This window comes from Aotus nancymaae, unplaced genomic scaffold (genome assembly GCF_030222135.1).
Source record: "Aotus nancymaae isolate 86718 unplaced genomic scaffold, 86718_ANA_hifiasm-v0.15.2.pri h1tg000008l, whole genome shotgun sequence".
NCBI classification, from domain to species: Eukaryota; Metazoa; Chordata; class Mammalia; order Primates; family Aotidae; genus Aotus; species Aotus nancymaae.
Genome location: NW_026988419.1, coordinates 1,488,827 through 1,501,098, shown reverse-complemented (window position 1 = coordinate 1,501,098; position 12,272 = coordinate 1,488,827). Strand labels below are relative to the sequence as shown.

Below are 12,272 nucleotides of genomic sequence, written 5' to 3'. Positions count from 1 at the left end.
CAGCATGGTGAAACCCTGTCTCTACTAAAATTACAAAAATTAGCTGGGTGTGGTGGTGGGCACCTGCAATCCTGGCCGCTTGGGAGGCTGAGGCTGGAGAATCACTTGAACTCAGGAGACGGAGGCTGCAGTGAGTTGAGACTGTACCACTGCACTTCAGCCTGGGTGACAGTGAGACTGTCTCAAAAACAAAAACAAAAACAAAAATCCTGAAAGTCACTGACGTGGTGATTGTTATGAGCACAGGGTGAATCACAGGCACTTAGCAGTTACCAGGGGCGCTATGTTACTCCAGGCCAGGGAAGCCCCACCCGAGGGAATGCCTCTTAGGGGCTCATTCCTGTACCCACTAACTGCCTGAGCCCTTGCTCCCTTTCAGCTGCCCCTAAGGGCCGGGCCTGGCAAGAGCGTAAAGGGTGAGGTAGGGGTGGGGCTGGCTGCTCAGGGACTACCTGGAACTACCTGCTGGAGCCACAGGGCTTAAAGGAAAGGGATCTGCCCCAGGACATTTGAATAGCTGAGCACAATTACCCCCAAGTCCCAGTGCTATCAGCAACAGATACAAACCGGGTAGATCATGTTCTGAGTTTTGATAAAAACAACTATAACAAATAAAAAAAAATTAAAGCAATTGCTGGAATTGATTTTTTCCTGTGTGTGTGTATTTTTTTAAAGATCTTCATGAAGGAAAAAATAAAAATGACTTTCCCACCAAACACACAAGGTCTAGAAAAACATATTCTAAACTGTTGAAAATAGGTATCTCAGGGTTGTGAGATTACATGTGATTTCTTTCTTTTCTTTTTTTTGAGGCAGGGTCTCACTCTGTCACCCAGGCTGGAGTGCAGTGGCACTATCTCAGCTCACTGCAACCTCTGCCTCCTGAGTTCAAGTGATTCTCCTGCCTCAGCCTTCCGAGTAGCTGGAATTACAGGTTTGCGCCACCACACCTGGCTAATTTTTGTATTTTTAGTAGAGTTGGGGTTTCACCATGTTGGCCAGACTAGTCTTGAGCTCCTGACCTCAAGTGACCCACATGCCTCAGCCTCCCAAAGTGCTGGGATTATAAGCATGAGCCACTGCACCCAGACAAATTTCTTATTTAAAAAAAATTTATTTTATTTTATGTTATGTTATGTTATTATTTTATTTCGAGACTGAGTCTCACTCTGTTGCCCAAGCTGGAGTGCAGTGGCACGATCTTGGCTCACTGCAACCTCCACCTCCCAAGTTCAAGCAATTCTCTTGTCTCTGCCTCCTGAGAAGCTGGGATTACAGGCACCCACCACAACACAGGGCTAATTTTTGTATTCCTTTTCTTTTTAGTAGAGTTTCATCATGTTGGCCAGGCTGGTCTCGAACTCCTGACCTCAGGTGATCTACCTGCCTTGGCCTCCCAAAGTGCTGGGATTACAGGCATAAGCCACTGCACCTGGCCCAAAAATACTTTAAAAAATAAAAGTTTTTTTAAAACCGGAAAGAAAAGCAGATCTTAAGAACGATCGTCTGTGTGCCTTTTGCAGAAGGGCCCCTGGGGAGGCCCTTGCAGGATGTGAGTGAGGGCGTGGGCGTGAGGGTCACACACCCTGCTAGGAACCCAGGGCTTTTCCTGGATCACAGTCACTCCTCAGCCTCGCAGGTGGCCTTTGTGGTTGCAAGACATTCTAGTCGGTTAACATGTGCGTCTGTTTGGGTTTTCTGTCCTCAGGCATCTGAAGGCGTCCCCATGAGGTTCTTTACCAAGCTGGACCAGCTCATCGAGTTTTACAAGAAGGAAAACATGGGGCTGGTGACCCATCTGCAATACCCAGTGCCGCTGGAGGAAGAGGACACAGGCGATGACCCTGAGGAGGACACAGGTAGGGAGGGAGGGGCAGGATGGCAGGAGGTGCTTTTGGGGAATTGCTCTGCACCCACCTTGAGTGCTTGTAGATTCGGAGGGTCCTGTCATGAGAGGGAGATTATTGGCATGGCAGTTAAGGACAAGTTACGAACACAGGCTCTGGGGTCAGGCAGACGTGGGTTCAAATTCCTCCCCCACAGCTTATTAGCTGTGTGACCTTGGGGAAATTACCTGACCTCTCTGAATCACAGACTTCTCTTTAAAGAGACAGTAAAAATAAGGCTAGGTGTGGTGGCTCGCACCTGTAATCTCAGCACTTTGGGAGGTCCAGATGGGAGGATTGCTTGAGGCCAGGAGTTTGAGACCCCCCTGGGCAACATAGGCAACCCTGTCTCTACAAAAAGTTTTTTAAAAAATTTATCCAGGGCTGGGCATGGTGACTCACGCCTGTAATCCCAGCACTTTGGGAGGCTGAGGTCAGGAGATCCAGGCCATCCTGGCCAACATGGTGAAACCCCATCTCTACTAAAATACAAAAAAATAACTGGGCATCATGGCACGCACCTGTAATCCCAGCTACTCGGGAGGCTGAGGCATGGGAATCGCTTGAACCTGGGAGGCGGAGGTTGCAGTGAGCCAAGAGCACGCCACTGCACTCCAGCCTGGTGATAGAGCAAGACTGTCTCAAAAAAAAAAAATTTACTCAGGCATGGTGGCTCAGGCCTATAGTCCTAGCTACTTGGGAGGGCGAGGCAGGAGGATCCCTTGAGCCCAGGAGTTCAAGGTTGCAGTGAGCCATGATTGTACCACTGCACTCTAGCCTAGGTGACAGAACAAGACCTTGTCTAAGGAAAAAAAGAGAGAGAGAAAGAAAGATGGTAAAAAGTCCTTCTCCACTTCCACTGCTTAACTTGACTAGCCTTTAAAAAGAGAGAACAAGCCAACGATCTCCCTCTGATAACAGGACCCACCTAATCTACAGTTGTCACCTTGAACCAGAGCAATGTGACATGAGGTCAAGAGATCAAGACCAGCCTGGCCAACATGGTGAAACCCCGTCATACAAAAAATTAGCTGGGCATGGTGGTACACGCCTGTATTCCCAGCTACTCGGGAGGCTGAGGCAGGAGAATTGCTTGAACCTGGGAGACAGAGGTTGCAGCGAGCCGAGATCGTGCCCCTGCACTCCAGTCTGACAACAGAGTGAGACTCTATCTCAAAAATAAATAAAGAGAGAGAGAGAGAGAGAGAGAATGACAAATAGTATCTGCCTCATGTGGTATCCCAAAAATCAAATGAGTCAAGAAATGTAGCACCCAGAGCCAGGTACATATTAATACTAAGCACTCAATACACGCAGCTACGGTCATTAGCATCATTGCAATCTGCTGAATTTCACTGTGAGGAGAGTGAAGGAGCGGACCCTGCGCCTAACTGGAAGGATGAGGAAGGTGTTTCTTTTTATTTTTTTCTTCTTGAGACGGAGTCTTGCTTTGTCACCAGGCTGGAGTGCAGTAGTGCGATCTCGGCTCATTGCAGCCTCTGCCTTCTGGGTTCAAGCAATTCTCCTGCCTCAGCTTCCTGAGTAGCTGGGACTACAGGTGCATGCCACCTCTCTCAGCTAATTTTTGTATTTTTAGTAGAGACAGGTTTCACTGTTTTGGCCAGGATGGTCTCAATCTCTTGGCCTCATGATCCACCTGACTCGGCCTCCCAAAGTGCTGGGATTACAGGCCACCCACGCCTCGGCCACCGCGCCTTGGCCAAGGAAGGTGTTTCTTTATGTCATCATTAAAAGGGGCTGTAGGAAGTGCAGCCCCTAAAAATATGTGTTGAAAAAAATGTACAGTCCCTAAAAAGTATGTGAGACTTAGGCGTGCCCTTTACAGCATAGGGACGAAGACCACGGAGCAAGAGTCAGATGAAGAAAGTCTTGCAGAGAAGGAGCTTACCTGGGGATGCCCCACTTTTCCCCTCAAGGATTTACTGGCTACATTCCTAAAGGAATAGAAATCATTCTGTTATAAAGACACATGTCCGTGTATGTTCATTGCAGCACTATTTGCAATAGCAAAGACGTGGGATCAGCCCAAATGCCCATCAGTGGTAGTCTGCATAAAGAAAATATGGTGCAAAACACCATGGAATACTATGCAGCCAGAAAAAAGAACGAGATCCTGTCCTTTGCAGGGACATGGATGGAGTTGGAGGCCATTATCCTTAGCAAACTGATATAAGAACCAAATACCACATGTTCTCACTTAAGTGGGAGATAAATGATGAGAACACATGGACACAAGGAGGGAAACAACAGACCCTGGGGTCTGTTGGAGGGAGGAGGGTGGGAGGAGGAAGAGGAGCAGAAGTAACTACTGGGTACTAGGCTTAATACCAGGATGATGAACTAATCTGTACAATAAACCCCCATGACACAAGTTTATCTACGTAACAAACCTGGACGTGTACCCTTGAACTTAAAATACAAGTTAAAAAAAAAAGGTTTATTTCCTAAAAGAAAACCATGAGATACCCCTAACTGGGCCCCTCAGTTGGCCAGGGCTCTTCCTGAATTCCAGCAGGTGGAGACCAACAGGTCCCGCAGGCTTCCCTCCAAGAGAAGAAAGATTCGTCCAGAGATGCCGAGCTCCTTGCCTGGCGCCTGCCTGTCCTGGGGGCTTGCTGCAGGCATCCTTTTCCTCCCTCGCCTGTGGGCTGGCTTGTGGGCCACCAGGGCCCGCTGCCTCTTCCCACCCTCCTGGAAACACCTTTTTCATGGTTGTGCAGCCCTTCACTTCCTAAAGGACCGCAGCTCCGTGGAGGCTGAAAGGGCCGCAGGCAGGCCCTGTTCCTTCCAGCCTCCCTGGTCTGAGTGAACGCTGCCCTCTGGAATCAGGAAGGTCAGGCTGTGGAAGAGCCAGGGCTGACCTGTCCTGTCAGACACTGTCCCAGGGTGAGTCCAAGGTCACTCACGAGCACCGCGCCCTGGCCGCACCTGCCCCCCGCTGCCCCCAGGCGCCCAGGGCCACCTCGAGAAGCTGTCCTGCAGAAACGCCCTCCACACTAACCACCCTCAATTCCCTCGGGCCGCCCACCCCAGCTAGTGGGGCCCGTCTGGGCATGACTGTCTGGAGAAAGACCCAGACAAGTTTCTAGGAGGGCCAAAAAAAGAACCTCAGTTTCATGACTGCTGGCTTCACTTCCCCAAACGGGGCCGCCCAATTGTCGGCTTGAACCAGAGCCATGGACATGAGGCCCCCCACTCCAAGAGGTCTGCTTCGGCTCAGGGCTTCTGGAGGCACTGCTAGCTTGTAGGGTTCAGAGCAGACTCCGAGTTGTCTTCAGAACCCCAGACAGGGGAAGTGAAGGACATGTTCTCTAAAGAGGAGGTCCCCGGGGCCCACTGTGGCTGGGTCAGGGGTGGCCACTATGTGTGGGAAGAGGCCCAGAGCGAGCCCTGGACCTCAGGGGCTCAGCGACCTTTATCAGTTCATGGTACATACAGGATGGACCTTCTCCTAAAGGAGGTGGATGGGCTTTCACCTCCTAGGCCAAGTTCAAGTTATTTGTTGAATGTCTCTGAGTGAAGGGAACCCCTTCGCCTTCTTTTATGTGTTTCTGAGGGTTTGGGGGAGGAGAGAAGGAAGGGCAGGGACTGGAGAGAGGGTGCAGAGAGAGGGGGCCAGGGAGGGAAGGAGGGGCGCGTGGCTAGGCCCGCCTGCCTCCTCACCCCTGGTCTCCTCCCATGGTTTTGGCCAATTCTTGGAAATGGGTCGTCGCCCTGTCCAGGGCTCAGCCATCACCAGGCACCTGTCTCAGCCTCTGAAAGCCTGAGAGCCGGGCCCGTCCTGCTGACCTGCCTGCCGCTGCTGGCTTAGTCCATCCAAGGTCAGCAGCTGGGCAGGCCGTCCAGGCCCTCCATGGAGCAGGGCCTTCTGGCCCTGGCAGGTGTTTGCTGAAGCCATGGTGGGACAGACACTGTGCTCGCCAGGGCCCTGCGGCAGGAGCCTCTCCCTCTAGGAGGGAGTCAGCGAAGGACGGACACGGAAATGCAGATGGAGATCAGTAACCTGGGCCTTATGGCCTGGACCCCATGGGGCTGTGGGGAAGGCGGGGTTGCACGCACAGCGTCCTCACCAATGGCCTTCCTGCTGTTCTTTCTGGTAGAAAGTGTTCTGTCTCCACCCGAGCTGCCCCCGAGAAACATCCCTCTATCTGCCGGCTCCTGTGAGGCCAAAGAGGCTCCTCTTTCAAATGAGAATCCCCGAGCGACCGAGGCCAGCCGGCCGAGCCTCTCTGAGACGTTGTTCCAGAGACTGCAAAGCATGGACACCAGTGGGTGAGTCCCCACCAGGCAGGGGCCCTCGAGTCCAGTTGGAGCTTCATCTGCAGTGAGCCCAGCCTAGCCCTGGCTGGGTGGCTTCCATTTCCATCCTAGTTATGGGCCTAGTGACCAGAGGGGATGGGGAGGTCTCTGGAGAGGGACGCTTGTCATCTTGCACCTTAGAGGGCTCTGCACCATTGGCTTCAAGAAGGCCAAAGGTGGCCGGGCATGGTGGCTCACACCTGTAATCCCAGCACTTAGGGAGGCCGAGGCGGGTGGATCACCTGAGGTTGGGAGTTCAAGACCAGCCTGATCAACATGGAGAAACCCCATCTCTACTAAAAATACAAGATTGGCCAGTTGTGGTGGTGCATGCCTATAATTCCAGCTACGTGGGAGGCTGAGGCAGGAGAATCGCTTGAACCCGGGAGGCGGAGATTGTGGTGAGCCGAGATTGTGCCACTGCACTCCAGCTAGGGCAACAAGAGTGAAACTCCATCTCAAAAAAAAAAAAAAAAAAGGCCAAGGGCATGAGCCTTGACAGGAAAAGTGCTCCACGAGGGGCGAGGGGGCACACACTGTGTCCCAGGCATGGCCCGGCATAGTGTAGGCACTCACTGGATATGTGCTACATTAATTAGTAATTAATTAGTACCTGGTAACCTCCATGGCTTAGTAAATTTAACATTTTTTGTTTGTTTCTTTCTTTGTGAGAAGAGCTCCCCTGGCCTCCCAAAGAAATCCTAATGACAGGGCTGAAGCCGCATTTCCGACTTGAGGGGTCCATCTGAGGCTGCCAGGGCTGCCCTTCTATTCTCTGACTTAGCAAAATATGGCATAAATGTTGATGGGACACTTATGCCACGGGGTTGCTAAGATACTTGGCGTGTTCCTATTTCCACCTGGACATACCCATCGGGTCTTCCCTGGGCTCTCCAGGTTGCGTTCTGTGCATGCTCCTTGAATTACTTATGCTATTTATCAAATAGCTGAATATCCAGTGTTGCTACTATGTTGATTATCTCCATATATGTGTCTAAATAACAGATACTTTAAAAATATTCCACATAGGCCGGGTGCGGTGGCTCCTGCTTGTAATCCCAGCACTTTGGAAGGCTGAGGCAGGCTGATCACCTGAGGACGGGAGTTTGAGACCAGCCTGACCAACATAGCAAAACCCCGTCTGCACTAAAAATACAAAAGTTAGCTGTGCGTGGTAGTAGGCGCCTGTAATCCCAGCTACTCGGGAGGCTGAGGCAGGAGAATCGCTTGAACCTGGTTGGCGGAGATCGAGCAGTGAGCCAAGATCGAGCCACTGCACTCCAGCCTGGGCAACAAGAGCGAAACTGCGTCTCAAAAAAAAAAAAAAAAATTCCACATAGAGCCCATTGTTTAGTTCCCCAGGGTTTCCGTTTCTTCCCAGGTTTAGATGCTGAATACAGCGAACTGCATGGGGAAGAGTTGAGGACGCCTCATGGTTTACCTGCTGACCTCTCCTCCCAAGGCCCCTTCCTAAACCTCCTGCCGACTCCATCTCCTAATCAGCCCCTCCACCCTGGGTATGGGGCTCTGCCTCAGTGGGGCTGGCCACGGCGTGAAGCCAAGCTCCCAGGCAGCCTTCTGGGAGGGGTTAGCATCAGGGCATGGGCTGAGGACTCACGGGCAGAGGCCTGCTTTTTCGATGTTTGCTTCTCATGGTGGTGGAACCTTCCTATAACTTCTGCTTGGAGACAGGAATGAGTGAAGGGGGCATGTGCAGAGACCAAGGAAAGAGGCAACCCAGAGCTGCCCTCTGTTCTCAGGGCCGAGGAAAACTGGGACTCTGCATTGTGTTTTTATTTTTTGAGATGGAGTCTCACATTTCGCTCAGGCTGGAGTGCAGTGGTAAGATCTCGGCTCACTGCAACCTCCGCCTCCTGGGTACAAGCGATTTTCCTGCCTTGGCCTCCCGAGTAGCTGAGATTACAAGCACCTGCCATCATGTCCAGCTAATTTTTTGTATTTTTAGTACAGATGGGGTTTCACCATGTTGGCCAGGTTGGTCTCAAACTACTGACCTCATGATCTGCCCACCTTGGCCTCCCATAGTGCTGGGATTACAGGCGTGAGCCACTGTGCCCAGCCCACATTGTGTTTTAAAGTTAGTCTATTTCGCTTGTCAAGTAGCTTTGTACATCGAGGATTGCCTTTTGATTATTTTTCTTTAAAAGAAAACTTATACAGTCTTTCCTGCAAGTTAATTAGATCTCATCAGTTAGGTCTTAGTTAATAGGTTAATTATTACATTTCTAAGTCAAATTAGCCTTCTCAAATAAACATAGTTTACATCTTTATGTCAACACCTTTCTACAACAAACATTTTAACAAATAGAGCTGCCTATAACACGGACTCATGGTATCAGAGTTACAAGGCAATTCATTAGACCTGTCAGATCAGTGGTGGCATTAGATTCTCGTACGGGCGTGAACCCTGTTGTGAACTGCGCATGTGAGGTGTCTAGGGTGCGTGCTCCTTAGGAGAATCTAACACCTGATGATCTGAGATGGAACAGCTTCCTCCCAAAACCATACCCTCATAGTCCGTCTTCCCCAAAACTGGTCCCTGGTGCCAAAAAGGTTGGGGACCACTGTTTTAATACTATAGAAGAGGTATTTGTCCCTTTTTGTAAACAGACTCAGGCAGAAACTGGATTTTTATGATGTCAAGACCCAGAATAAATACAGATGAACTTAATTGTAAATGGTTGCTAACTTCTCAATCTAACAAGTGAAAATGGGTAAGCCAGTCCTGTCCAATAGTTTTTTTTTTTTTTTGAGACAGAGTCTCGCTCTGTCATCCAAGCTGGAGCACAGTGGAGTGATCTCGGCTCACTGCAACCTCTGCCTCATGGGTTCAAGCAATCCTCCCGCCTCAGCCTCCCAAGTAGCTGGGACTACAAACGTACTCCATCACTCTCAGCTAATTTTTGTATTTTTAGTAGAGACAGGGTTTCACCATGTTGACCAGGCTGATCTTGAACTCCTGGTGTCAGGTGATCTGCCCATCTCTGCCTCTCAAAGTGCTGGGATTATAGGTATGAACCATCGTGCGCGGCGACCTTGTCCAATCTTAAGAGCAAAGGTTTTTCATTCCTTCTCAGATTCCACAGGAAAAGCTTTGTGGCCTTTAGTTTCTATTTGGTTACATATCAAGCCTGGAACAAAAATCTTTAAGGGTGGCTGGGGCGATGGCTCACACCTGTAATTCCAGCATTTTGGAAAGCTGAGGTGGGTGGATCACCTGAGGTCAGGAGTTCGAGACCAGCCTGGCCAACATGGTGAAGCTTCTAAAAATGCAAAAATTAGCCAGCTACCCAGGAGGATGAGCCAGGAGAATCGCTTAAACTTGGGAGGCGGCAGTTGCAGTGAGCCGAGATCGCACCACTGCACTCCAGCCTGGGCGACAGAGCAAGACTCTGTCTTAAGCCTCAGGTTTCTGATTTGTAAAACAGGAATAATTAGTAATAATATCTGAGTCATAAAATTGATTTGTGGATTAATGGAGAAAATGAGCATAGAGTGCTTAGCGTAGTGTCTCTGGCATGTTATGCTCAGGAAATACTTGGTATTATTACAATTTTCATTATTATGGGAACAAAGACTCAAGCGTTACCCAGAGCAAAAGGTGCTGGAAGATAGAATGCAGAGGTCTGATCCGACTTTAGGGGGCGCCCCTCGAGGGACTGGCCTGGGCTCAGTCTGTGCCTCTGCCACCAGGGTTGATCTGCACGGTGAACAAATCCTGCTTTCAGCCCATTCACTCTGTACCCTGAAGGGCTGGAGCAGATTCGGCACGGCTGTCAGCCACCTGCACTACCTCATCCCCCCATCCCCGCCCCCATCACTAATCACTCAGACTCCCCTTTGGAGCCTGGGATGACTCCACACCCTCCAAACACAGTGTCCTGGGTGGCCTTTGGCTGTGAATTTGCAGTGTGCATGCGAGCTAAAGCCATTTACCATCTCTAGATCCCATCAGTCCTCAGATCCTATCTTCATGAGTAGATGTTATAGGAAAACAATTCCACTATACACATTCCAAAGCTTTTGGTCTCCTTTTTTTCTTTTTCTTTTTTTTTTTTTTGTTTGTTTGAGACAGTGTCTCGCTCTGTTACTCAGGCTGGAGTACAGTGGCATGATCTTGGCTCACTGCAACCTCTGCCTTCCGGGGTCAAATGATGCTCCTGTCTCAGCCTCCCAAGTAGCTGAGATTATAGGCACCCGCCAAATGCCTGGCTAATTTTCATATTTTTAGTAGAGACAGGGTTCACTGTGTTGGCCAGGCTGGTCTTGAGCGCCTAACCTCAGGTGATCCACCCACCTTGGCCTCCCAAAGTGCTGGGATTACAGGTGTGAGCCACCACGCCCAGTCTTGGTCTCCTTTTTAAAGCATAACCATTTCCCACACCCCCCAGCCAGAACCGCTTCCTCCCAGCAGTGCCTAAAGGAGCTCAGTGAGAGGCACCTTTCCTGCTGGGCCGCCTCTTCTTGCTCTGACCTACTAATCTACCCCGTCAGTGAGACCACAGGAACCTTCGTCCAGGTTTGCAAACGTTCTCCTGAAGGACCGTGTCCCCTTGGAGGCTCTAAGGATGAGGATTTGTTACTGTGGTTGCTGTTACCATTGGTGATGATGCTTAAAAGGAACAGGCAAGCATGGTTTGTTTCTTTTTTCTTTTTTTTTTTTAGTCTTCCAGAAGAGCATCTTAAGGCCATCCAAGATTATTTGAGCACTCAGCTCACCCTGGACTCTGAATTTGTGAAGACGGGGTCCAGCAGTCTTCCTCACCTGAAGAAACTGACCACACTGCTCTGCAAGGAGCTCTATGGGTAATGGCTGGCCCATGGGGGTGGGCAGGTGGGGGTGAGCAGGTGGGGGCGGCCATCAGGCGAGAGAAACAGCTCATGAGACTGACCTCTGAGATCTGCCTGGCAGAACAAATGCCTCTGCCACACTCACAATAATTGAGTTGGGAGCACAGCTTAGAAATCTCTGTGGGGTTACTTGGAGTCTTGTTATCATGGAATTTGAACAGCAGTTTGTGTGTGCTGCAGCTTTTTAAAACTAAAGTTAATTTGAGGCCAGTTGCTCTGGGAAGCGGATGGGGTGGGAGGACACGGCCAGCCCTTTCTCACTTGCGCAGGATCCAGCTCTTAGGATTTTTGCTGCTGCTCTTGCACCTGACAAGCACAGAAAGGCACCAAGAGGAAATAAATTGAAGTCAGTCTATTTTCTGTGTGGGTGGTTATGGCCCAAAATTTCCAGTGATGTCAATTTTTCAAAGTGAGATAATTCACCAAAAGTTCAATTTTCTGATAGCCAATCCATTGAATGACCAACTGGTAAAAGTTCTGATTTCTTTTAGATTCTTTTGGTTTTACATTTTTAAAATTTAATTGACGAAAGTTTATTTCAAGTTAATTACATTTTAATTGTTAAAAGTGCAAAAGTAAGGCCAATATGCCATCCGAAGAATTAGCAAAGAATATTTTAAATGCTAAAAGCTTAGGAAAGGAAAAAACCATTCCAGAGCATCTGAACAAAGTCACAAAGAGCCAAAACAACCCTATTACAAATGCAAGGTCAGGCCAGGTGTGGTGGCTCATGCCTATAATCCCAGGACTTTGGGAGGCTGAGTCAGGCAGATCACCCGAGGTCAGGAGTTCGAGACCAGCCTGGCCAACATGGTGAAACCCTGTCTCTACAAAAAAAATACAAAAAATTAGCTGAGTGTGGTGTCACACAACTGTGATCCCAGCTACTCTGGAGGCTGAAGCAGGAGCATTGCTCGAACCTGGGTGGCTAAGGTTGCGGTGAGCCGAGATCTCGCCACTGCACTCCAGCCTGGGTAACAGAGCAAGACTCTGTCTCAAACAAACAAACAAACAAATGAAAGGTCAACATTTTGGTTAGAAAAATGGAATTTCATACTGGCAATGGTTTTTTAGTCTGTGCTGTTTTATGTTTTATTACACATACAGCAGTTTCAAGATTCCCTTGTCAGTTTCTCTGGGGCTGTATCAATCTTAGCTTAGTTAATATGCAGAAAAGAATCTTTCATCATCAGT

General features: G+C 49.5%; 1 protein-coding gene across 3 annotated transcripts in view; it reads left to right on the top strand.

Moving 5' to 3' along the window:
- INPP5D (inositol polyphosphate-5-phosphatase D) overlaps positions 1 to 12,272 on the top strand; it is a 147,517-nt gene that overhangs the window by 56,884 nt on the left and 78,361 nt on the right. For all 3 annotated transcript variants that reach the window (XM_064372881.1, XM_064372882.1, XM_064372884.1), the window contains exons 3-5: positions 1,709 to 1,859; positions 6,008 to 6,179; positions 10,893 to 11,033. In XM_064372881.1, the coding sequence (XP_064228951.1) occupies positions 1,709 to 1,859; positions 6,008 to 6,179; positions 10,893 to 11,033 (464 nt within the window). The remainder of the gene's footprint in view (positions 1 to 1,708; positions 1,860 to 6,007; positions 6,180 to 10,892; positions 11,034 to 12,272) is intronic.